The sequence below is a fragment of the Oryctolagus cuniculus genome, chromosome 7 (genome assembly GCF_051225735.1).
Source record: "Oryctolagus cuniculus isolate XC-2025 breed Fujian yellow rabbit chromosome 7, ASM5122573v1, whole genome shotgun sequence".
NCBI lineage: Eukaryota > Metazoa > Chordata > Mammalia > Lagomorpha > Leporidae > Oryctolagus > Oryctolagus cuniculus.
In genome coordinates, this window is record NC_142873.1 from 6,217,706 (window position 1) to 6,244,513 (window position 26,808).

At 40.6% G+C, this 26,808-nt stretch overlaps 1 protein-coding gene across 2 annotated transcripts in view; it reads left to right on the forward strand.

Moving 5' to 3' along the window:
• PAPPA2 (pappalysin 2) overlaps positions 1-26,808 on the forward strand; it is a 280,635-nt gene that overhangs the window by 133,538 nt on the left and 120,289 nt on the right. For both annotated transcript variants that reach the window (XM_051856951.3, XM_089299442.1), the window contains 2 exons: positions 4,336-4,529; positions 6,598-6,744. In XM_051856951.3, the coding sequence (XP_051712911.3) occupies positions 4,336-4,529; positions 6,598-6,744 (341 nt within the window). The remainder of the gene's footprint in view (positions 1-4,335; positions 4,530-6,597; positions 6,745-26,808) is intronic.

Sequence of the window (26,808 nt, forward strand, 5' to 3'; positions counted from 1 at the left end):
CTGACAAGTGTGCACTGTGTATCCTGTATTCCATGTCACCCATCCATCCAGCTATCCATCTGACAAGTGTGCATTGTGTATCCTGTATTCCATGTCACACATCCATCCAGCTCTCCATCTGACAAGTGTGCACTGTGTATCCTGTATTCCTTGTCACCCATCCATCCAGCTACCCATCTGCCAAGTGTGCACTGTGTATCCTGTATTCCTTGTCACCCATCCATCCAGCTATCCATCTGACAAGTGTGCATTGTATATCCTGTATTCCTTGTCACCCATCCATCCAGCTACCCATCTGACAAGTGTGCACTGTGTATCCTGTATTCCTTGTCACCCATCCATCCAGCTACCCATCTGACAAGTGTGCATTGTGTATCCTGTATTCCATGTCACCCATCCATCCAGCTATCCATCTGACAAGTGTGCATTGTGTATCCTGTATTCCATGTCACACATCCATCCAGCTCTCCATCTGACAAGTGTGCACTGTGTATCCTGTATTCCTTGTCACCCATCCATCCAGCTACCCATCTGCCAAGTGTGCACTGTGTATCCTGTATTCCTTGTCACCCATCCATCCAGCCACCCATCTGCCAAGTGTGCACTGTGTATCCTGTATTCCTTGTCACCCATCCATCCAGCTACCCATCTGACAAGTGTGCACTGTGTATCCTGTATTCCATGTCACCCATCCATCCAGCTACCCATCTGACAAGTGTGCATTGTGTATCCTGTATTCCATGTCACCCATCCATCCAGCTATCCATCTGACAAGTGTGCATTGTGTATCCTGTATTCCATGTCACCCATCCATCCAGCTATCCATCTGACAAGTGTGCACTGTGTATCCTGTATTCCTTGTCACCCATCCATCCAGCTACCCATCTGACAAGTGTGCACTGTGTATCCTGTATTCCTTGTCACCCATCCATCCAGCTACCCATCTGACAAGTGTGCACTGTGTATCCTGTATTCCATGTCACCCATCCATCCACCCTATCCATCTGACAAGTGTGCACTGTGTATCCTGTATTCCATGTCACCCATCCATCCAGCTATCCATCTGCCAAGTGTGCACTGTGTATCCTGTATTCCTTGTCACCCATCCATCCAGCTACCCATCTGACAAGTGTGCACTGTGTATCCTGTATTCCTTGTCACCCATCCATCCAGCTATCCATCTGACAAGTGTGCACTGTGTATCCTGTATTCCATGTCACCCATCCATCCAGCTACCCATCTGACAAGTGTGTATTGTGTATCCTGTATTCCTTGTCACCACATGCCCAGTGCTCACCTTGTATTACAGTTCTGATAGAGACCTTGTCCCTTCATGCGTACAGTCAAGAGTGACTCAGAGCTCAGGTTCACTGTCTTATAGAAATCCCATTTAACAAATCCTGAGAGATGCACAGTGCTAGCAGTGGCACATGTACATGTAAGCTGACCATTCTGTTTAAAGTTGCTTCGTTAGTTATGAAACACTGATTCCCCCTTTTTTTTGTTTGGAAACTGAGGCTCAGAACATCTTAGTGACTCCTCCAAGGGCCTACAGCAAGTTCTCTGCAGGGCCAGCCCTGGAGCTCAGCTTTCCTCAGCCTTAATCGAGAGCGTTTTCCTTGCTCTGAAACTGCAGGAGGATACACATTTTTCCCCCTGTTTTATTTGACTACCACTCAGATACTTGAAATACCTCCCCATTATTCTCCTTTCCAAGCCAAACATCCCCTCATGTGATTCAGTTTCCAGACCCTTTCCTATTTACCCCAGCCTGGCATGCTTCCTGTGGTCCATGCCCAGAAAGGAATCCAATACTCCAGATGTGGTCTGGCTGCGCAGAAAACACTGAACCGATTACGTCCCTCTGCTGTACACAAGTATTTGCCTATGCCACCTCCATCTGCATCCTTTCTTTTTGGTAGCCACATAGTGGTCTCATATTGAATATAAATATGCATTCTGCAAACATTGTGCCTGCCCCCATGCAGTTCAAGTCTCATTTAACTTCAGCGCAAGTTTCCGTTTCTATCACATCTGAGCTCATAAGGTTTGGCTCATATTTCTTTAGCCTTCAACTCCAGTACGATTATATCTAAATTATCTTAACTATATGTGAATACTATATTTATACATTATTTACAGGGTAAAGTGAAAATGATATATTTTACCATTAAACATCTATTTCAAGGAGTAGGAAGTTTATCACAGGCTAAGCACATAGTGCTATTATTTCTCGAAAGATTAGGTTACAAAAATTGTTGTGAAATGGATTTTAAGTAGCCTGTCATTTTCAGATAGATATGAAAAAAATTACAGACAAAAATTTCAGTACATGATGAAAATAAGATGCACAAGCAGCAAGAAATAGTAGTCATTGATTCACAAAGAGAAAAACAAAGTATACAAACTATATATTTACACTATATACATACATACATAAAAGTAAATTTCAAAAAGGTCATGGAAAATGGGATTAAAAGTAAGTTTATTCTGATGCCTACTTTTTTTTAACATTGTGTCTTTTTTTAAGATTTATTTATTTATTTGAAAGAGTTACACAGTGGGGGGGTCTTCCATCCAATAGTTCACTCCTCATATGGCCGCGATGCGCCCATCTGAAGCCAGGAGCCAGGAGCTTTCTCCGGGCCTCCCGTGTGGGTGCAGGGGCCCAAGGACCTAGGACATCCTCTACTGCTTTCCCAGGCCAAAGCAGAGAGCTGGATCGGAAGTGGAGCAGCCAGGTCTTGAACTGGCGCCCATATGGGATGCCAGCGCTTTAGGCCAGGGTATTAATCTGCTGCGCCACAGCGCCGGCCCTGATGTCCAATATTTTGAAATACTCAAATGTGAGGGATCTTTGAAAAGCTCATGAAACAAAATGCATGTTATGAGAAAAAAACTGAATGAATTTCCAAAAAATTTTGGACCAAAATAGACTTTTCTCTTTTAATTCTATTTTCCAAGCACATCTTGAAGTATCTGTATGTGTGTGTGTGTGTATCTGTGTGTATACAAGTAGGATGGGGGCAGGGCCAGCACTGTGGCACAGTGGATTAATACCCTGGCCTGAAGCGCTGGCATCCCATATGGGCGCTGGTTCAAGACCTGGCTGCTCCACTTCCTGTCCAGCTCTCTGCTATGGCCCGGGAAAGCAGTAGAGATGGCCCAAGTGCTTGGGCCCCTGCACCCACATGGGAGACCTGGAAGAAGCTCCTGGCTCCTGGCTTCAGATCAGTGCAGCTCCGGCCATTGCAGCCATCTGGGTAGTGAACCAGCGGATGAAAGATCTCTCTCTCTCCCTCTCTCCCTCTCTCCCTCTCTCCCTCTCTCCCTCTCTCCCTCTCTCCCTCTCTCCCTCTCTCCCTCTCTCCCTCTCCTCTCTCTGTGTAATGCTGACTTTCAAATAAATTGTAAATCTTTTAAAAAAATGGGGTGGGGGCAATATTGGAAAGTTATTCCAGATGCACATACTTTGTTTCTAGGTGGGTAGTTTTAAATCAGACCCTACAGACAGTGACCTATTCATGACGAGTGGAGAGACAAATGGCAAAAGGGCCTTAGATGGAAGGGAATTTTTAAGGGAAGTAATAAATAACTGTATATTGAAGAGCAGCTGACAAATTCCTGAAAGAGCCTTGCAGTGTAACTGTGAAGAATGAAAAATAAAAAGAATGCTATAGCGAGAGTGAACTTCAGTAATGAGATCCTGAATACATACTTGGATGTTAATTTATTTTGCATATTGATCTTATTTACATGTCCTATAATTATGTTAAAAAGGGAAATTAAAATTATTCCACTAACTTTAATTGTCTTACATTTTGGTAGAAAATGCACTAGATAATACATATGCCATCATCATAAACCTGGAGCCCATAATTGTCCAGACTTGGAGCAGTTACACTGCTGAAAGAAACGTAATTCAGTAGCAAAGTGTGATTAAAAACAGGTTTCTCAAAGACTGTAAGGTTTCCGGGACTGAAAGACACTCAGATACAGAATGCAGCATACGATTAACTGACGTTTCTCACACTCACCCTCTCGCATCTCCACCTTGCCCTAGTGCTTAGGGCTTCCTTGCATATCCAGCCTGCAGAGTTTGCTGCTCCCTGATCCTTTCCCCCGATCAGATTCCTTTCTATACCTGTGCCGTGCAGACGCTCTGACCCGGGTATGTGTGTGCACGTCTGTGTGTTGGTGTATGGGTTAGACAGGCCGGCGATGACAGGATTGTTTTGTGGGCGGGAGAAGAAATGCCATGAGCACTACAGTGTTAGTTGTTATCCGGTGAGGTACAGAAACACTCTTATGTTGCCATACGCTGCTTCTTGGCAGGGGAGCCAAGCCTTTGCTACATGTATGAGGGAGACGGGCTATGTGAGTCTTTTGAGAAAGAAACCAGCATCTTCGACTGTGGCCTCTATACTCCCACGGGATACTCGGATCAGTGGGCTACCCAAGCTTACTCCCCTCATGAAGACAAGAAGAAGTGTCCCGTTTCCTTGGTAACCGGAGAACCTCATTCCATGGTGAGTTGAGTCAGGTGAATAAAGTTAAGGAAGAGCAAAATTGCTCAGCCAATCCCCAGGATGTCTCATGGGAGCGTACTTTTCATTTTGTTCTTTTATTATTATTACTTTGTTTAAGGAATGCAACTTCATGAACTTAATATATACAGATTTGGGAACATGAAGATTCTTCCCCCCACCTCCCTCCCACCCATACTCCCCCCTTTCTTCCTCCTCCCTCTCCCTCTCCCGTTCTTATTTTTCACAGAGATTGATTTTCAGTTAATTTTTATACTCATAAGAACTTTGTTCTTTGGTTTTAGATTTTGTCCATACTGGTTTGAGAACAAGATAATGTTAAGTGAAAAGCTTGTGGGCTGGTAATGAAATCCCCTCCCCCACACTTGTGCCCCGTATCCTTACACGTTGTCACCTAGGAATGCTTGACTGTGTAATAGACACCAAGCTATATATGAAACTCTCAAATTTCAACTCACAGATATACATATCAGAAATTAGACTTGGGCTTTGTGTTTGGGAGGATATATTTTAAAAGAAGAAAAGGAAGCATTAAGGGTACTTACGACTGGGGTAGTTACATTACTGGAATAACTATTAATGCAGTATTACTGTTATTACTAGTTGATATTGGACAAGTCACTTAACCTCTCTGGATTCTAGTTTTCAGTTGGTAAAATGAGTATAGAAATATATTTGCATTTAACTCAATGGTGTAGTGCAAAGATTAAATCAGATTTAAATATATATTGAAAATTAAAATATAATCTGATTTAAATAATTGTTAATGAAGAAATCCTAGAGTTAGTATTAAAAACAAAATCTATAGGTATTCAATTATCCTCGAATATCCACCACCTATAGAAGAGTCTCTGAGGACGTATAAGATACTATACCAATGGCCTCTCTAAATTCCTGCTGAATACTAAGCTGCACCTGGGGAGCAATCCAGATGCTTCCATCACCAGATAAACTGTTCACCATAAGAAGAAGCAACACAGTCCTTTCACAGAAGTGAAGTAGCCCTCTAGCTACATGCTAGGCCAGGATGAAGTCATTGGTTTTTAGAGGAGACATCAACCAGGAGACTGAGGAACCAGCTGATGTTGGTGCAACAGTTCAAGGTCGTCATCAGGAACCCCTACAAGTTCAAGGTCGTCATCAAGAACCCCTGCATCTCCTAGATTCCAGCTCTGGCACCCCTGCCTTACAGCTTTCTTCTACCTGCTCATTGCATGACTGCTGTTGGTTGAGGCATGAGGCCATGATTTCAAGCAGGATGAAGGGAGTGGGCCAAAGTGTAACTGCTGTTACCTGCCAGCTGAGTCTCTCTCCTTTTATTGTGAAAACGGCAGCTCCTTGCAAGTTCAACACCATAGACTCCCACGCCATCGTACTGTCCAGATCCAGGCCACTTCATCACCCTTAGTTCAGGACCCCTGAGGAGATGAGTATTTGTGTGACTGGACACTGTCACCTAAAACAAAACTGGAGTTTGTTAACAAGAAAGCAGGAGGAAGTGGGCATGATTAGGAAGCTAGCTGTTTCTGCTGCCTTCTCTCGGCTGAATTCTGGCACCTTTTGGAGACCTGGCACTCCATGACCAGACGCCAGGGAAGCCGGGCAACTCTGAGTTAGTGAAGCTACTCTCTGAAGTGGCTTTCCGTCTAGCCTGTGGGTCTTCCCTAAGGACAGTGGGAGAAGTTCCCTGGAGTTTTGTCTCTGGCTCCTTTCCTCAGAGGAATGGTCAGTGGGTCCCTTACTCAGCATCCTCCTCACCTTCGCATGTAAGGACCTAACCATCCTCTTGGACTACTTCCATAGCTAACCTTGGAGCAGTGACCTGAAATGCGCTGACACTGTGTTGTTTGTGGATGGTGGGCTGGGAGTTGTCCTGGCTGCCATTCTACCCTGTCAAGTCATATCTTGAGACTAACAGAAAGCATGGAGAAATTCAGAATGGTGAAATGCCATCTGCCGATAGTGTGGTCAGTAGGTGCTGGACAGGTTCATTCTATTCGCTTCTCTCTCACACTCCATACTGAAGTATTTGGCTGAAATTGCATTTCAGATTTGTACCTCATACCATCCAGATTTACCCAAGCACCGTCCCCTTACTGGCTGGTTTCCCTGCGTCAGCAATGGAAATAGACCTCAGGATGAAGGACGTAAGAAAGCAGAGGGTAGCCTGGAGAAAGAGGACGAAGTTTGGCTCCAAGTAAGTGACCGGAATGACTTGTTTTGAAGACTGCAGATAGGGCTGTGTTTGTATGCACGCATGTGTGGGACCTTCAGAAAGTTCATGAAAATGCACAGTTTGAAAAAACTATGCATGGATATAAATTTTTTCATATCAGAATAAATTTGTCACTTAATTCCATTTCCATGAACTTGTTGAAGACTCCTATATGTAAAATGGGGCATTGGAATGGCTAATTTGGTAATTTCCTTTTGTTCTTGCAGTTTTTATATTTTGAATTTGTCTTCACCTCTCTTGAGTTTTTTACTTCTTCCTGTGTGAGTAACTGATTTACAAAGTGTAGCATGCACGTGAAAAAAACACAAAAATCATAAATGCATGATGTCCTCTCTGGTCACCACAAAGATCAAGAAATGACATTAGTGCCACCCATGAGACTCTCATGCCCCAGCTAGGTTAGTATATCATAGAAGTGGCTGCCATGTTTACTTCCATCACCATGGATTAGTTTTCCCTGTTTATGAACTTCATATGAAAAGCTCACAGTCTGTACCCCTTGTCTCTAATTCTTCTATTTTTTTAAGATTTATTTATTTGTTTGAAAGTCAGAGTTACACAGAGAGAGGAGAGGCAGAGAGAGAGCGAGAGAGAGAGGGCTTCCATCCACTGGTTCACTCCCCAATTGGCTGCAATGGCTGGATCTGTGCCCGATCCAAAGCCAGGAGCCAGGAGCTTCTTCTGGGTCTCCCACGTGGGTGCAGGGCCCAAGGACTCAGGCCATCTTCTACTGCTTTCCCAGGCCAAAGCAGAGAGCTGGATTGGAAGAGGAGCACCTGGGACTAGAACCAGTGCTCATATGGAATGCCAGCGCTTCAGGCCAGGGCGTTAACTCACTGTGCCACAGTGCTTGCTCCTCTGATTCTTTCTTATTCAGTCCTACTGCTTCACTTAGTAGTAGTGTTCATTTTCATTGCAACACAGTAATCCAGTGTTGGAACTCACCATATAGTTAATCATTCTAATCCTGATATTTTGGAGCATATATATATATATAGCTATGTTGACTATGTGGGTTATTTTCAGTTTTTCTCTATTGTGCTGTCATAAATCATTCTGCCATAGCATGTCTGCATTTCTTGTGGTGAACACATACAAACAAGTGAGTATGACTGGAATTGTCAGATTATAACTAGATCAAATTTACTATATAATCTTAAGTAACTTCAACCATGGTTACTCTAGTTTATACACTCACCAGAGGTTTATTAGTATTCAGTTAATTGCTTTACATCTTTACTGACACTTGGAATATTAACTCAATTTTAACCATTCTGTTAACTATGTAAAGATATCACCCTCTCTGGTTTCAATTTACATTGCATATTGACTAATGAGATTGGGAGTCTTTAATATGTACTGGCAGCCAGCGCCGCGGCTCACTAGCTAATCCTCCACCTGCGGCGCCGGCACCCGGGTCCTAGTCCCGGTCGGGGTGCCAGATTCTGTCCTGGTTGCTCCTCTTCCAGTCCAGCTTTCTATTGTGGCCCGGGAGTGCAGTGGAGGATGGCCCAAGTACTTGGGCCCTGCACCTGCATGGGAGACCAGGAAAAGCACCTGGCTCCTGGCTTCAGATCAGCGCAGTGCGCCGGCCGCAGCGGCCATTAGGGGGTGAACCAACGGCAAAGGAAGACCTTTCTCTCTGTCTCCTCTCTCTCTCACTGTCCACTCTCTGCCTGTCAAAAAAAAAAAAATATGTACTGGCTATTTGTAGAAATTTTTTTGTGTGTGAAAGGCATAGACTAGTCTTTGATCAATTTTCTATTGGATCATGTGTCATTTTATTTTTCATTTCTTTGTCATTTTCTAAATATAAATCCCTTTGCAACTATATAGTATTTAATATCTTCCAACACTCGATGGCTAACTTCTTGGTTGTCAATGGTATCTTTAGATGAACTGGAGTTCTCAGTCCTGCTGGCACCCAATCTATCCTTCCTTTTCCTTTTTGCTTAGTATTTTTTGTATACTGTGACAAGAAATACTTACATTCCACAAAGACGTGCTTTCCTATATTACCTTCTAGAAATGCATTATTTTATGTTTTCTAGTTAGGTCTGTGATTCCTCTAGGATTTTTATGCATTGTGTGATGTGGGATAAATACATTTTTCCTAAGAATAGCCAATAGATCTAAAACCATCTTTATTCAAGCAAACAAACAAACAAACAAACAAAAAGTGCCCACTGTGCTTCACTATTGCCACTTTTGGCAGAAATCAACTGACAGTGTATACATGGAAATTTTTTGGTGCTGTATTATTCTACTAGTTTGTGTATATTGCAACAATAGTATAGTCTTAAGTGTTGTACATTTTTAATGAGCCTTCACATCTAGTAGTCTTCAAATGTAAACTAAAACTAAAGCTTTGTTCACTTTCTTCAAAGTTTTGTTCACTTTTATTAGATATCCTCAATTGTCTAAGTTTTATATAAATTTTTAACCAGCATATCACTTTCCACATGTTGGAGAAATTGGTGCGTTTTTCATTGGAAAGTTCATTGAATCTGTAAGCCAGATTGAGAAGAGTTTTCTTTTTCTCCAATTCCTCTTATTAGCAGATTACAGTTTTCTGGGGAAACAGTTGGTTTCCTCAAATGCTTTTCTGTATCTGTTGAGATGATCATTATCATTTTCCCTTCCTCTGTTAGTGTATTGACTTACACTGATCAACTTCCAAATTTTAAACCAACCTTAAATACCTGGAAAACAAACATTGAAATAGAAGTGATGTCTTACCCTTTTTTAAAAAGTTGTGTGTACACTTGAAAATATTTTGTAAAGTATTTTTTATCTACATTCTTTAAAGGTTGGCTGCTAATCTTTTTTTATTTTACTGTCTTATCAGGTTGTATGATCAAAGCTAGATTATCTCCTAAACTGAGTTTCTCCCCCTCCCCACACCGAGGCCCCCAGTTCCCTGAAGTGTTTTGTGAAAGGTTAACGTTAATTTTTGACTTACTCATCAGTAAAGCCATTTGAGCCTAGAGTTCTGTTTCAGGGAAAAAAAATGGTGTGTGTGTGTGTGTGTGTGTGTCTATATATAAGAGGAAAACTACTATTCATTTAGTGCACTGTGATTTGAAGCATTAGACTCATGAGGAATGCATGTGCTTCTTTCTCTGTAAAAGAATCCTACCAAGAGGAGTTTGAGCATTCCAGGCTGGTTTCCATCACATGACTTACCTGACCAAACAAGTCGTTTCCCATGCCTTGGTGAATGGTCAGATTCCTGGCTAAGTGTAGATCATTTCTGGCATTTTGTCCTTTATACTTTCAGTGTTCTGATATATCACTGAGTTTCTTTAGCATGACTTTTTTGTAATCACTTCCTCTGGGACACACCTTTTCTGGTGTGACTACCTTTTTCATGTGGTGATGATTTCATTGTCACTAGGTTTCTCTGGATGCTGGAGTCTCTTGAATGAGGGTTACAGAAGCATTCTCAGAGTCACCTGTTTCTTCTAAAAATTCATTTAAGTTTGATTTAGATTTCATTTTCAACACTATCATCTAATTTCTTTGCTGCATTTTCATTGGCCGATTCCATCTTCTGATTACCCATTTTTGTAAAATGGCATGTGGGCTTATCACTGGAGGACAAGGGGGCAACACATCTATGCATTTTTCTTGTCTCTGTGTAAACTGAGTAACGAATACCCCATAACCAATCAGTGATGGACTTTTAACCAAGTGATGTGATTGATCACCAACCACAATCTACATTTGTTATGTACAAGATGGTTTTTGGAATGAAAAGTTAGCAGTGAGGTTTGTATGGAGGTACAAATAACCCTTACATGTGCTGATTTCATTTCCTTTGGATAAATGCCCAAAAGTAGGGTGGTTGGGTCAGATGGTAGATCTGTTTGCAGATTTCTGAGGAGTCTCCATAAAACATTAATGAAAACATTAGTTTACATTCCCACCATAGTGTATTAGGGGGTACCTTTTTCTCTATATCCTCTCCAGCATTTATTATTTTTTCCTTCTTCTATTTTCAATTTTTTTCTACGTGCTATAGTCTGATTGTTTTATACTGATATCTCTTCTGTTTCAATAATCTCAACTCCATGTAATCAGGTAGTAAACTACTTATTAAAGCTTTAATTTCAGTTATTATAATTTAATTCTAAAATCTTTTAATGTTACTTAAATATTCATATATTCTTTAAATGTTTCTGCCTTATGGTGTATTAAAATGTTAATCATAATCATTTTGACATCTACATCTGATAGCATCATTATCCTGGTGATTTGAGATCTGTTCATATTGAATGTTTTTTCTGTTAATCTTCATTCACTTGAACTTACCTACTATCATACTAAATACTGTTGTAACTGAAAGTTAGACTAAATAAATTGCAGGGAATCTGGCTAATAATCCCTTCCTTTTAGATGATTTTTAACACATTTATTTGTATATATATAATAATGTATGTATATTATGCAGATATACATTTGCATAATGTGTTTAACACAGGGCTTTTGGAACGATCTTCTGATCCACTCAGTCCTGGAGAGGTTTTGCTTCTTCCTCCGTGAGCGCTTCTGCAGTCTCAGCTGAGAGCCTGGGTTGGGCAGTCCGCCCTGATCCTCTCTGGAGTACAGCCTCGGGCTCCTCAGCAGTGAGGTCTGCCCATCTTCTTCAGGTTTTGCCCTTTCTCTTGCCGGTTTCTGCTTGGCTTCTTATACTTTCTCTGCATAGGATGTGAAAATTACTCCCAAGGCTAACGTGGCAGAGAACGTTAGAATCCCTTTGGTATTTCTTTTTTTGGATATTGAGTTCATAACTCTTAATTGTATGGGCTGGTTTCAGCATTTTCTTGCACTTACTTCATATTTTGTGACTTTTTGTCAGAAGTGCGCATTCTAATGCTCCTACACAACACACAGCTGGAAGCAAAAATCTCCAACTGGACTCCTTTTTTATATGTCAGTTACTTACTTCACACATTTTAGGTTGGTACCCTATTTCACTACAGGTGATCTAGCAGTAATAATCCTTATATTAGAAAAAAGTCACTAGGGCCAGTGCTGCGGCTCACTAGGCTAATTCTCCACCTGTGGCGCTGGCACCCCGGGTTCTAGTCCTGGTTGGGGCACCAGTTCTGTCCCGGTTGCCCCTCTTCCAGGCCAGCTCTCTGCTGTGGCCAGGGAGTGCAGTGGAGGATGGCCCAAGTGCTTGGGCCCTGCACCCCATGGGAGACCAGGAGAAGCACCTGGCTCCTGGCTTCGGATCGGCGCAGCGCCAGCCTTAGTGGCCATTTCGGGGGTGAACCATTGGAAGGAAGACCGTTCTCTCTGCCTCTCTCTCTCACTGTCTAACTCTTCCTGTCAAAAAAGAAAGGAAGGAAGGAAGGAAGGAAGGAAGGAAGGAAGGAAGGAAGGAAGGTCACTAAATCATTAAAATTGTTAACATATAAACTTAAGGATATTTGGTTTTGCGGTCCACTGTTGTGGCACAGCAGATCAAGATGCTGCTTGCTACTCTGGTAATCCCATACTGGAGCGCCAGTCTCAGTCCTGTCTGCTCTTCTTTCCAGTCCAGCTTCCTGCTAATGCATCCAGAAGGCCTGGAAGGTGGCCACAGGGAGACCAGGATGGAGCTCCTGGGCCCTGGTTTCTGCAGCCACTTGGGGAGTGAATCAGCAGATAGAAGATTTCTCTTTCTCTTTCTGTCTCTTCCTCTTTCTCTGTCACTGTGTGTTTCAAATAAATATATCTTTTTTAAAAAAACAGACTAGCTTTCACAAATCCTCATAATACCAAATAAATTAGTGAGTGATTTTCCAAATAAATTGGTTAGTTATTTTTTTTTTTAAGTTTTCTGAAGGCTGCGAAATCTCTGGGCCATTTATTATTCCTTTTGGTACACTTTAATCTTGAATTGATATACAAATATGATTTGTATGCAGTGGATTAGAGACAAATTTATTGCACAAGTAAGAAACAATAGTACTGGAAAACATTAGTCTTGAAAATATCTTTCCAAAACCCTTCATTTACCAAAATGTGACTTGCCCAACAAAATTTCTGTCGTTTTAATCCACATTTACTGAAGTAACATTCTGTTACTTTTCCTTGTTTTCTTCTGATCTTGAGCCAATAGACTAAAATCTAACAGTTTTCTTTCATAGAATAAGTGTAGATTTGTTTTATTATTTACAATTGTAAGAACCTTTGAAGGAAGGGGATTGAGGGAGGGGGCAGATGAGGAGAGGAGAATATGGTTCTCTTCTTAGAATCACACTTAGGAAATACATGAAATTTGTCTTCTTTATAGTAATAACAATTTTTAAAAATTAAAAAACCACTTATGGTTCACAAAATGCATTCACATGCTTTTTTGGTTGTTGTTTGCAAGAATAGACTGTGAGTTGGCAAGGTAGGTATTTTCTTGTTTTACACATGGGGAAAATAAGAATCAAAGACTCCAAGTGTTTTTTCTGCATCATTCAAAAATACAGTGGTAAACGTGAAACTCAAATTTGTGCCTCTAGACTCCAGTCCCATATTTCTCTATACTGTTGCCTCATTCAGTCAGCGTTCGTTAAGCACCTGCAATATGCCAAACCCAGAACTAAGCACTGGGGATAGACAGGGAATATGACACAAGCAAGAAAACAAACTAAAACGTATGTGGATTTGGAAAGAAAGGATTCTTGTCTTCTTGTGTTGGATTTTTTTCTAAATTCTTGAAAAACCAAGCATCTGTGAATTTAGTTCAGAGGATTTATTAAGTATTTATTGTAAACTCTAGGTGTCATGGGGGGATAGAGAGAAAAAGCAGAAAGCATTGGTCCTTCCAGAAAGTGCTTTGAGTCTAAATTATGGAGACAGCAAATGAAGCCATTTTAGAAGGAGATACTGAATAAGCACTTGTTGTTTGGTTTTACAGGGAGCCCATCAATATATGCAAAATCATATGTTCATGTTTATCTTCATGGCTGTTTTAAAATGTCTCCAATTTGGAACGCCTCACTTGGGCTGGACTGGTTAGCAATCCTAACAGAAACCACTGGGTGCTCACAGTATTTGAAATACCAGGGTCTTCCACATCAGTTATAAATTCAGACCACTGCCTGGAAACCTGTGCTACATAAAGCCCAAAGCCTGTTAACCATAGTTCTGTTCCAGATATTTTATTATTAATTATAAAACAACTCTCTGAGAGATATGATTTTTCCCATTCTAAAAATGATTACCTGAAGATTCAGAGATGGTCCAGGTTTTGGATAACATAACTGGTATGATACAGATAGGATTAAAATTAAAATCCAGATGATTCCAAAGCCCATGGTCCTCCCCCTCTTCCCAGATACTGGGAAACATTTTCTGTAAAGATCCAGATAAAAGATAATTTCGGGCTTTAGGACTATGTAGCCTGTATCTCTACACATTTACCTACTGTTTGCATAAAAGAAGCCATGAGAAACATGGAAGCAAAGAGCACAGCTATGTGCCAGTAAAATGTTATTTATGAAACAGAATTTCGACTTTTTTTTTGGTAATTTTCACATTATTCAGACTATTTCCTTTAGTGTGTTTTTCAACCACTGGAAAATGCAAAAATCATTCTTAGGTCACAGACCAAAGAACGATAGACAGTGGGTCAGATTTGATCAATAGGCCATAGGGTGCTAATTCCTATTCTGTATCACGTTTGTTTCTATAAATATTAAAGATATTTATAAGCATTTACCTTATTCCCAGACCAGGACAATATCCACTTTTAATTCTTCTTAATAAACCCTGCCACATGTGAACAGTACACTATGCTGTGGCTGGATTCAAAGATACATGAATTATCATCTTCACCCGTCAGGTACATATGAGAGGGTTGGTCATGGTGGCATGCACACACCGTCAGAGTGTCATGGTGTTCTGGTCTTGGCTACTGCCCATCCTGTTCACCTTCCTGCTAATTCACCTGGGAATCATCACATGCTGGCATATGGGAAATCTGGATAGAGATTCTGGCTGCTGGCTTTGGCTGGCTCAGTCCTCACTGGTGCAGCCATTTGGGGAATGAACCAGCAGATAGAAGATCTTTTTCTATGTCTCTCTCTCTCTCCTCCTCCTCTCTCTATCACTCTGCCTTTCAAATTAATAAATAATTTTTAAATGTACATATGAGAGTATGTTTAAAACTTCATAGAAAATGGAATTAAAGTTTATTTTGTTGCCAAAGAATACTGAAATCCATGCATAGTTTTTCATAATATGCATTTTCATGAACATTTTGAATATCTCTCATATGCCTGGTTTTCAACATTTTGGGTGAAAAAATAAACTTATCGTAAATTCCATTTCCATGAACTATTGGAAGTATCCTGGGCATGGTTACCCAAATACTGAAAAAGACAGAATGACGTAAATCATGGGCTAGAATTAGAGTGAAGTGTGAAATAGATGCAAAAGGACCTGGGAACTGATTGGACGTAGATAAAGCTTAACTCTGGCTGAATGCCCCCTTTATTGCATTTTCCATGTCCTTTTACACACACACACACACGGCTCAAGGATTATTTACTTTATAAAATCTGTCATTTCTGATCTTCTCTCCAAAACCACAGGTATTATAATTAATCAGTCCCTCCTCAATATGCACTTATATCATAGTGCCTGTAAACTTCACTGTCTTGTTACCTGTCCATCTCTCCATCCTTTGAACTGTAAAGATCTTGTGGGCAGAGACCACATGTAGTCATGGTTGTAAGTCCTATCTCCAGTACTAAGAACAAAGCCTTCTGGTTACCATCTTCAAAAATGGTGAATGCTTGAATAAATGATGAGATTTTAGACCTTAAATCTTGGAAATTGTAAGAATATTAATATATTACTATGATGCAGAACAGAGGTGAATAAGTAGGGCTAAGCAGTGAACAAGTTTGAATAGGGGAGGTGGCAGAGATGAGAAAAGAGAGTCAAGCCACCTGTTTTTGTGACATTTCTTTAAAAAGACAGTGCTACTATCAGTTCATTACATTACTTGTGAGACAGTAATAATATTTTAATGTAGATTATAATTAGAGTTGCATACTATAATCTCTAGAGCAATCTCTCATACACACACATGTATATACATATATACATATTCACAAATAGCTATAGCTAAAAAGTTAAAAGAGAATATTAACCATAATAATAAAACAGCTTGATTCATCCAAAAGAGGTCAAAAAATAATGAAGTAATAAGTAATGGATGGAACCATAATACCAATATCAAGATAGTACACTTAAACTCTACTGTAATATTAATTCCATTAAATATGTTGTCTGACAACTCTATATAAAAGGCAGAGATTATCAGTTTATATGAAATAAAAATAACCGATTAAATACTATTCATAAGAGAACACATTTTAAATATTAAGCCACACAAATTGGAAGTAAAAGGATGGATAATTTAGTACTATGTAAGCAAGGCTTAAAAAATTGATGTTTTATGTTAGTATTTGACAAAATAGACTTAAAAACAAAATATTACCAAAGACAAAGGAATATTTAATAATGATAAATGTGTAAATTTGTCAAAAAGGCATAAGAATATTACAAATCATATCACCTAAGAGCGGAGCTCACAGAAAATGAATTAAAAATTGACAGAAATAATGGAAGAAACAGTCACATTCATAATCCTAGCTGGGGATTTTTGTCATCCATCTCTCAGTAACTGATAAAACAGGTAGACAAAAAGTCAAGATTATTATTAAATATCTTGACCTAATTGACATTTGTGGAAACTCTGTCAAACACATGAGATATAATCTCCAAGATAGACCACATGCTAGACTATAAAAGAAGTTTTCATGAATTTATAATGATTAAAACAAGGTAGACTATCCTCTCTGTCATCAGCACAACTAAACTAGAAATAAATAACAAGATATATGAGAAATTCTCATTTTTGCAATTAATGAATACATTTTTAAATAATCCATGGATCAAAAAATGTTTAATGAAGAAAATTAGAAAGTAGTTTGAGCTGAATGATAATAAAGCAATATAAGAAAATGTGGATGGAATTAAAACAGTATTTATAGGGAAAGTTATGTTTTTACATGTGTAAACAGTATTTAGAAACAAGCAGTATAAATCAATAATCAGAATTCCCACTTAGGTATTTGGACAAAGAACAAATAAATCCAATGTAAAAGGGGACTGGCATTGTGAGGTAGTGAGCAAGGCTGAGTGCAGTGCCAGCATCCCATATGGGTGCTGGTTCATGTCCTGGGTGTTCCATTTCTGATCCAGCTAGTGGCCTGGGAAGTCAGCAGATGATGGTCCAAATGCCTGGGCCCTGCCCCTCACATGGGAGACTCAGAGGGAGCTCCTGACTCCTGGCATTGGCCTGGCCCAGATCTGGCTGTTGAGGCCATCTGGGGAGTGGACCAATGGATGGAAGATCTCTCTGTCTCACCCTCTCTGTCACTCTAACATTGAAATAAATGAATAAAACTTAAAGAAAACACCAATGTAAAGGTTAAAAAAACTGAGAACAGGTATCAATGAAAACAAACTCTAATATTGTGATGTATCACATTTATTGATTTATCAGTTATTTTACTCTCTCTGGAAGTAAAAGCCAGTGCATTCAGACTTGACTTTATGAGACATAAAAATCATTAAGCATATCACATGGAAGAAAGAGGTAACATTTTGGTTGTTTTCTCATAAATTGGGTTAACATATGGAAAGAAAAGAGAGATACCTGATAATTACTTCATTTAGTATAGCAGTGAAGTACAAAGTAAAGATGAAAATGAATGTTCCCCCTTGTTTTATGCCGCTACCAATAAAGAACATATGGGCAAAGAAAATATTTCATTTACAGTAGCAGTAAAATTAGTAAAAGACTTAGGAATAAATCTAAAAAGAAATCTGAAATATTTATAGGGAGAAATGCTGTTGAAGAAGACAATATTACTAAGGAATTGAATAAATGAAGAGCTACAAATCGGTTCTGCATAGAAGCATCATATGAATGTCCGTTCTCCTTAAATATTTAACCTTTACATATACCAACAAAAATCATTACAATTTCTTTAAAGAAAAGATTTATGAGGCTGGTTTCAATGTCTTATGAAGATAATAAAGAAGATGAGTAATGTGGGCTGGCTCCATAGCGCAGTGGGTTAAAGCCCCAGCCTGTGACACTGGCATCCCATATGGGCACTGGTTCTAGTCTCTGCTGTTCCACTTCCAATCCAGCTCCAGGCTAATGCACCTGGGAAAGCAGCAGAGGATGGCCCGAGTGCTTGGCCCCCTTTACCAATCTGGGAGACCCTGAAGAGGCTCCTGGCTCCTAGCTTTGGATTGGCTCAGCTCCGGTCATTGCGGCCATTTGGAGAGTGAACCAGCAGATGGAAAACCTCTATCTCTCTGTCTCTACCTCTCTCTTTGTAACTCTGCCTTTCAAATAAGTAAAATAAATCTTTAAAAAAAGAAAGAAGATGAGTAATGGAGGGCAGGCTTTGTCAGATGGTAAGGTATAGAGTAAAATTATAGTGATTAAAGCAACAAGGTACTGACAGCTGAATAAACAGATGGCTATGTATACAGATGATGGATTTGAAGTTAAACTTCATCATTTGAAGAAAATTATGACAGTGTACTTATTTGTACAAATCCTTGCAGAAATATGACACTACCCAATTGCCTAAATTTAATTAATCCATTGGAAACAAAGCAATATCTTCTATCTTCTATATTTTACATTTTTCTGATTAATAGTGGATACAGCATCACTCCATGTAATAATGATGATTTATAGTTTCTTAACTACAGTAATGATCAGTTTATTCATTTGTGCTAGAGTTGCAGAAATATTTTCATTTTCTTATTTTTAAATTATTTTATTTATTTTTATGATTCTTATTTTTCTTCTTATTTTTATAATTATCCTTACTATTCTTATAGTTTTTTCTTTCATACTTTAGCAATAGCATATTTAAATCTTTTATATAGAATAAGAGATCCACTTTAAAAATATATATGATACATCAAGTTTTCTAACACTGTCCTTTGGAACATTCACCATGTCCTGAAGACTTATGGTGCCACACTGATGATAAACCAAGTTCTGGACAATATTTGACCTATTTTTAACCCTCTATTGTATTTCATTGGCCTCCCCACCTCCCTCCTGCACACCGTTCCTGGTACCAACAATACACTGTTTTTAGTGCTCTAGCTTGTGCTGTGTATTCATATCTGATAGGAGAGGTCGCTCTTTCATGTTTTTGAACATCTTTTTTCAAAGTTTAACTAGTTATATGATATTCACAAACATCCATTTTCTCCATAAGTTTTAATATGAGACTAAGGTCATTTCTTCTATCTCTTGAACAGTGTGCATGTGTGTTGAACTTAATCACTTGATTTGCATAGATTGGTATGATCATGTGATTTTTCTCCTTTAGTCTTCAGTATGTTGAGCCATATTGATAGATTTTTAGATACTAACACTTTTTTGCATGAAACCATATTACCTATTTAAAATAGACTTGGAATTTTTTGTTTGTTTTGAGCAGTAAGCATGCTAGCCAAGTTTAAGGAAAGAATATACGTGGTAGTCCAAGTGAGCATTTCAGGAAAGAACTGAGCACCAAGTCTGTATGCAGATTTGAGTTTTTATAGACATGGATATGCTGTCCCCTCCCCTTCTTCCTCTTCTGGGATATTGCTGGGTGGACGACATTCTGGGCTTAGAATTCCCAAAATTCCTCCCAGGATCTTGTCAGCACAGTGGACCTAATAGCCCCCATGGTGCAGGCCAGGGAAGATTATTTAAGCTGCCTCTGGGATAGGGCTGGGACCCACCTAACAAGGTTATTGAACAAGGACAAAACTTTTGATGTGCAAGTGTTGATCTTCTTCCAAGGCTCACTTGTACCTTTTTTCTCACTCAGACACACAAAAATTTCCATTTTATTGAAAAAGTTCCTATTTTCTTCAGTTTCTGTCACACACATAGACTAATGTCTTCCTTGCTACTTAACATTTCCCCCTCTAGAGAAGTAACCCATAATCTAAACAGGGGGTAGGTTGGCTGAAGGTCCATCTTCCGTATCTTCTTAAGCAGACTATGGGCATAGGGTTGGTGATGAATATTCTTTTGCTCTCTGTACTATGGTATGCAAAGATGGCCTTGGAAAAGATTGTCCAGCATAGCCCAGAGGGATGGTCATAGTGTGAAGTGGGATGGGCTGGATGCCCAGCCTCATGACTATCTGGAGCAGGATGGCCTATGTCTGTTAGAGACAAACTGAACAAGTGCAGTAAAGACACATGGTCCAGAGGCTGGCATTCTGGTGCAGTGGGCTAAGCTGTCACCTGTGATGCCAGCATCCCACATGAACACTAGTTTGAGGAGCAGCCGTTCGACTTCAGATTCTGCTTCCTGTTAATGCACTTGAGAAAGCCACAGAAGATGGCTCAAGTACTTGGGCTCCTGACATCACATGGGAGAACTTGAAGCAGTTCCAGGCTCCTGGCTTTGTCCTTGTCTCGCCCTGGCGATTGTGACTATTTGGGGAGTGAAGCAGTAGATAGAAGACCTCTCTTTCTCTTTCCTTTTCTGTAGCTCTGCTTTTCAAATAAATAAGAAATTTGAAAAATGAAAAAGACACTTGGACCAAAGAGAGTCAGTAAGAATGTGGAAACCATAGGGCCAAGGAAAGACAACAACCAGGATTTCTGTGACCCAGTTCTGGACCAGAAATTACAACTCTGTTCAGCCTGGTCCTGGAGTTGTCTGGGCTCATCCAAAAAATAGTGAATATGGTTTTGTACCTTTGTACCTGTTCAGTTTGACACCAAACCAACAGTTTTCATGTGGCAGGTACAGATGTTCCCTTGAGTCACAGTTACCATGTCTAAGTCCTGCCTGTTTTGAAAGATGGAATTTCACAAACCTAGCCTGGGGTTCCTAGTCATGGCAGCATTTCAGTGAGTGAAGGCTATGTTCAGTTCTTTTTCCCAAAGGAGAAGCCCTGTTATGGCTTGCATTTGAAGGCCTAGTTAGACCTTTGCTATAAACAGCCTTTGCTATTTCCCCTTATCTAGGAATCCATAATCTGTTGGTCTGAAAAATGGTCAGAGCTATCTTCAGGTTGTGGGAGCAGGAATTTGCTGCATGGCTATGTCCCCAAGAGCCCAAAGTAGTTTATTTCTTGACAGACAGTCATGCTTCTTCCTTGTACACCTGGTAGCCACATTCTGTTAGGAAGCTAAGGGTGCTAGTTAAACTCCCAAGATCAGAGTATCAGGTAGCAGAACAGGTAGGCAAGTCACCTACATGCTAGATTATCTTCCCAGCCCCCTAGGTATAGGTACTTGAAGTCTTCCGTGAGAGCCTGAGCAAATACATGTAGACTATTTCTGAAACCCTGCAGAAGGTTGTCTCAGGCCATGACAGTTAACCCATTCAAAGGCAAATAGGAACCCACATAAGGGGTCTCTAAGAATTCAGAAAATGACATCTTTAAGATCTAGGATGGTGCCGGCACCACGGCTCACTAGGCTAATCCTCCGCCTTGCGGCGCCGGCACACCGGGTTCTAGTCCCGGTCGGGGCGCCAGATTCTGTCCCGGTTGCCCCTCTTCCAGGCCAGCTCTCTGCTGTGGCCCGGGAGTGCAGTGGAGGATGCACCCCATGGGAGACCAGGATAGGTACCTGGCTCCTGCCATTGGATCAGCGCGGTGCGCCGGCCACAGCGCGCTGGCTACGGCGGCCATTGGAGGGTGAACCAACAGCAAAGGAAGACCTTTCTCTCTGTCTCTCTCTCTCACTGTCCACTCTGCCTGTAAAAAAAAAAAAAATCTAGGATGGAAAACCATTTAGTACTGGAGGTACTTCCCCTAATATCATGTAGAGAGTGGGCACAATGGATTATTGGATTGTATTAACCAATTGTTTATATTGGATTTTTGCATATATATCATTTGTATATTCATTTTTGAAGCCTTTTAAAATTGATTGTTCAGTTTTCCCTCTTTTATTTTCTGAAGTCACTGGTATAAAATAAGGATTATCTGAGACAGGTGTTCTGATACATTGAGTTAATTGCCACTTGGAATGTGCACATCCCATATTGGAGTGCCTGAGTTTCGGTCCTGCCTCCACTTTTGATCCAGCTTCCTGCTAATATGCACTGTTGGAGGCAGCAGGTAATAGTGCAGATACTTAGGTATCTACCACCTATGAGACCAGTTACAGTCCTAGGCTCCTGGCTTCAACCTGGCCCAGCCTGGCTATTGTGTGTATTTAAGGAGTGAATGAGCAGACAGAAGATATTCTCTCTCTCTCTCTCTCTCTCTCTTTCTTAAAATACAATTGAATTGGTATTGGCATAGTGGTTTAGTGAGTTAAGCTGCCACCTACAATGCCATCTTCCCATATGGGCACTGGTTTGAGTCCTGACTGCTCCACTTCTCCACTTCCAATGCAACTCCCTGTTAATGGCCTTGGGAAAGTATTGGAAGATGGTCCAAGTGTTTGGGTTTCTGCACCCACGTAGGAGACCCATAAGAAGCTCCTGGCTTCTGGCTCCTGGCTCCTGGCTTTGGTGTGACCCAGCCCTGGCTGTTGCAGTTATTTGGTTAGTTAACCAACAGATGGGAAAATCAATCAATCAATCAGTCTCTCTCTTTCTCCCCCCTCTCCACCTCCCTCCCTCCTACCCACCCTCCCTCCCTCCTTTCCCCCTTCTCTCTGAAACTTTACCTTTCTATTGAATGAATGAATCAATAAATAAAATCTTTTAAATTTGAATTGATAAAACTTAAATAAAATAAATAAGATTATATGCTCCTTCACATTTTGACAGGACCCATCTGTAAAACCAACTAATTCTGGGCTTATATGAGGAAGATTTATGACTGTCATTTAAACTTTAAACTTCTTAGGTTTTTATTAAAGTATTCATCTTTTGGTTTCTTATCCATTTTTGGGATATTAGATAGTTGTATAAAGGTATTAGTTCTTGGCCGGCGCCGCGGCTCTCTAGGCTAATCCTCCACCTGAGGCGCCTGCACACCAGGTTCTAGTCCCAGTCGGGGCGCCGGATTCTGTCCCGGTTGCCCCTCTTCCAGGCCAACTCTCTGCTGTGGCCAGGGATTTCAGTGGAGGATGGCCCAAGTGCTTGGGCCCTGCACCCCATGGGAGACCAGGATAAGTACCTGGCTCCTGCCATTGGATCAGCGTGGTGCGCTGGCTGCAGCACGCCGGCCGCGGCGGCCATTGGAGGGTGAACCAATGGCAAAGGAAGACCTTTCTCTCTCTCTCTCTCTCACTGTCCACTCTGCCTGTCAAAAAAAAAAAAGGTATTACTTTTTTCTAATATTCAAATTTAATACTGATAGTTGTTCACATTGCATTCATACTGTTAACTCTATTTTTTCCTGAAAATGAATGTTAACTCAAATTTAGCTATTATTATCGCTTTTATAGGGTATGTTTTTAAACCTTTTTCTCTTTTTGATTGCACATGTCTGAGATTTGTCTAGCTCAGTAGTGTCATCAAAGAACAAGTTTTAGTTTTACTTATCTATTTGCTGTAGTTCTCTATTTCATTATTTTCTACTATTATCTTTATTCTTTCCCATTTCCTTTTGTTTTTCTGGATGTTCACTGATTTTCTTTTTCTAGCTGCTTGGGTTGAATGCTTGGCAAACTTGTTTTTGGTCTTTGCTAAGTTTTCCCTGAAAGTACTACTATACCCTGTGTCCCATACATTTCAATGTATGGAAGTTTTATTGTCGTTTAGCCTTAAGGGTTTTGTAATAGCCCCCACAATTTCTTTTAAAACACTGTATTTTAATGGTATTTTGTTTATTTGATTTGAGCTCTGATTTTTCAGAGCCTGAAAACTTTTTATTGTGGCAGTTGTGTCCTTACTATTTTTTCTCCTGCTTTGACCCTACATTTTATTAGGAAGCAGGTAAGCAGTGAGTGTTTATTCATTCAGGAATTAAGGCCAGTCCGCCGTTAAGATATAAACTCTGCCACCTGTCAAAAACCGTCTGTCACTCTTACTGAGCTTCTCCAGTGTCTCTGAGACCCCTTCCTCTGCTCCTCTGAGCTTGATTTTGATTCCCTGATCTTCCTTCTTCTCATTCCCTTACTTCTCTTCCTTCCTCTCCCACTTCCCATTCCCCATCCTCCTCCTCTTCCTCCACCTCTTCCTCCTCTTCCTCTTCTTGCTTTTCTTATTGTGCACTGTTTTTTAGCTTGTCACACTTTTTACTTTAATAACTGATGGTTAAAAATTATATTTACAGTGCACAATGTGATATATATATGTAAACATTGTGAAATGATTACCACAATCAAGCTTATATAATTACATTCTTTTACATTTCCAATATTAGGTTGCAGGAAAAAAACAGTTAAATTTTGGATACATGGTGAATAATTGTTTTAAGTTTAATTGCATGGATGTAGTTAAACTGAAAAAAAAACATTGTTTATCAGATATTCAAATGTAAGTGATCATCCTGTTTTGTGGTTTTTGCTAAATCTGGCAACCTTTGTCATCTTCTCTTTAATCAGTCAGATGCTAGTTACTTATTCAGAGACAACTTTAACCATTCAGGTGGGATTTGAGCTGGGTTTGCCTTCTTTCCCATATCTAGAACCCTACCCCTCTCGCTATTGGGCAAAACTCCAGCTGATATTCTGTACTGTTCATTTATACTACAAGTGAGGCTGCAAGCACTGGGAGTTTTATGTCTCATACTGCAATCACAATGAAAAAATCCACTGCAGAAGGCACCAAGTCTGATCACTACTTCCAATTCTTTGACTGTATTTATGAGAAATTCGATAGGAGCCTTTGTCATGAGGTCTTACACAGACCTTTAACAATATTTGCTATCTGAATTTTCAGTCTGATATAGAAAATGAGCAACAAATCAGTAGGAGTCTAGAAACTGTCAGAAAGCATACTCAGAAGAACAGCATTATAGTCCCTGTTTTCACCATTAACTAGTAAAATAATATCAAACCATCTATTATCTGCCCCCCCCTACCTGGGCATCACTGTTGCTTTCAAATTTCATCCAAGCAGGCATGGTTCAGTCTGGCTTTGCATTCAAGTGTAAGATTGATCATGATTTTTTTTTTAAAGAAGATAATAAGCAAATAAGAATAAAAGTGTTTCAGTCAGACTAACTGCTGGGGTCAAGATCATTATATCTCCCAACTACCTTTAAAGCCTCCCTCCACAAAGCTTCTTGGAAAGGCAGGATCTGAGGTTTGCTAACTCATATCTGCATCCTGACAAGGTCCTCTGATGGCTTCCCTGCATGGCTGAAGTTGGAGGAGCATTGCTTCGAAGGATTGTTAACCTTAGCATTCAGTGAAACCACTTGTTCAAAACGATTGAACATTGCCTCCAGTTCATCAAAGGAAAATTAGGTTAGGTATAGAATTCTCTGTTCACGAAGGCAGAAACTTTTCTAAGATATGTTTCAATTATTTCTATTAGCACAATTGCAATTTCTAAGAAATCCTTGTGCTTTTTCTGTTGTTTGGAACATTCCCTCTTAAGGGTCCCTGTTTTCGTTGGGAATCCTGTCGCTCCCCCTCTTCGTGGAGGAGCAACACAGGACCCTGCGCTGTTCTTTCGTCTGCTCGGCCCTCCCCGGGTTTGCTGCTGGTTCTTCCCGGGTTGGCTACTATCCCTTCCACCTCCGTGGAAGGGCAGTTCCCCCTGGCCACATTCCCCACTTCCGCAGGGGAGCGGCACACCGCCGGCCGGCTTTCTCGGGGGCTGCACGGGTTCCCTTTAGATGTTCCCCATAGATGTTCCCCGGTGCATGCCGTCTCTCTCCTCCTTTATAGTCCTCCTCCGCCAATCCTAACTCGGCTGCCCACACGCCGAGTACGCTGCTCTCCAATCAGGAGCAAGTCCTACAGTTTATTAGCTGAACTGGAGGCAGCTGTGCGGAAGCTGTTTACTTCTCTCCCAGCGCCATATTGTGGGAGAGCAGATACATAGAATAAGTCTTAATTCCAGTAACTTAGTCCAGTCCGGATGCTCCCCACAGAATCCTGCAAGAGCAAAGGTGACCGTGTGTGTGATTTCCATCTCCACCAAAAACTGTCCTAGTGCACTAAAACAGGAACCCTACCTCCCACCGGCGGCATGGTTTATTCCCAGAGGTTAAAACATGCAACACCCCCTTCCCTCTTTGATTGCTGCTGTTCGCTGATTTTACATGGAAGTTTTTGGAACATCACAGTCTCTAAGTTCTGTGAGTAACTGGGATGCAGGATGGAAGCTTGCCCAGCTGCACAGTACTCTCATCCCTCCCTCACTTACTCTCAAGCGAGTCTTTTTCAGCAGTGTTTCATAACACTTTTTCTCACTTTCTGGCTTTATCTCCAGTGGGGGCTTCTTAGGAATCAGTCTCTGAAGTGAGAATTTACCTGCAGATAGTTTGTGAGAATTCCCTTCAGGATCAGTACTTGTAGGGGATGGAAGGAAGAGCAGGGTTTCGAGCAGCCAAATGCAGGTGTCAGCATCCTGCAAGGAGCGGTGATGGCCTTTCAGGATGATCGCATTCTGTGTCCCACTCACTGCTATCAAAAAGGTCATAGGACGTGAGCTTCCCACCCAACCACCCAACCTTAGGACAGTGGCATGACCCTGATAAAAAGGATTTTTCACTGAGGACAATTTCCAGAAAGGGACTTTGCTATCAGCTGAGTCGTAAAGAGGACCTGTGGCTGCTTATCCCAGTAGTTTGGTTCTCTCCCCTTCTAACCCTCCTACTGAGTCCTATAAGCTCTTCTAACACAGGATCTGCAGTTAGTACTAGTGTCTAAAAACACAGTTTGAGGGAGTGCTGTTAGAATGAATGGAGCAGATTGTCTGTCCCTGGCCCAAGCCTCTCCCACTGACTTGTCAGATTACATATTTTTACATGTCTATCCTGAGATGGTGGAGGCCATAATAGTGGTTCCTTCTTATTTCACAAAATGATGAGTTTATCTCATTCTTTAGAATAAAGA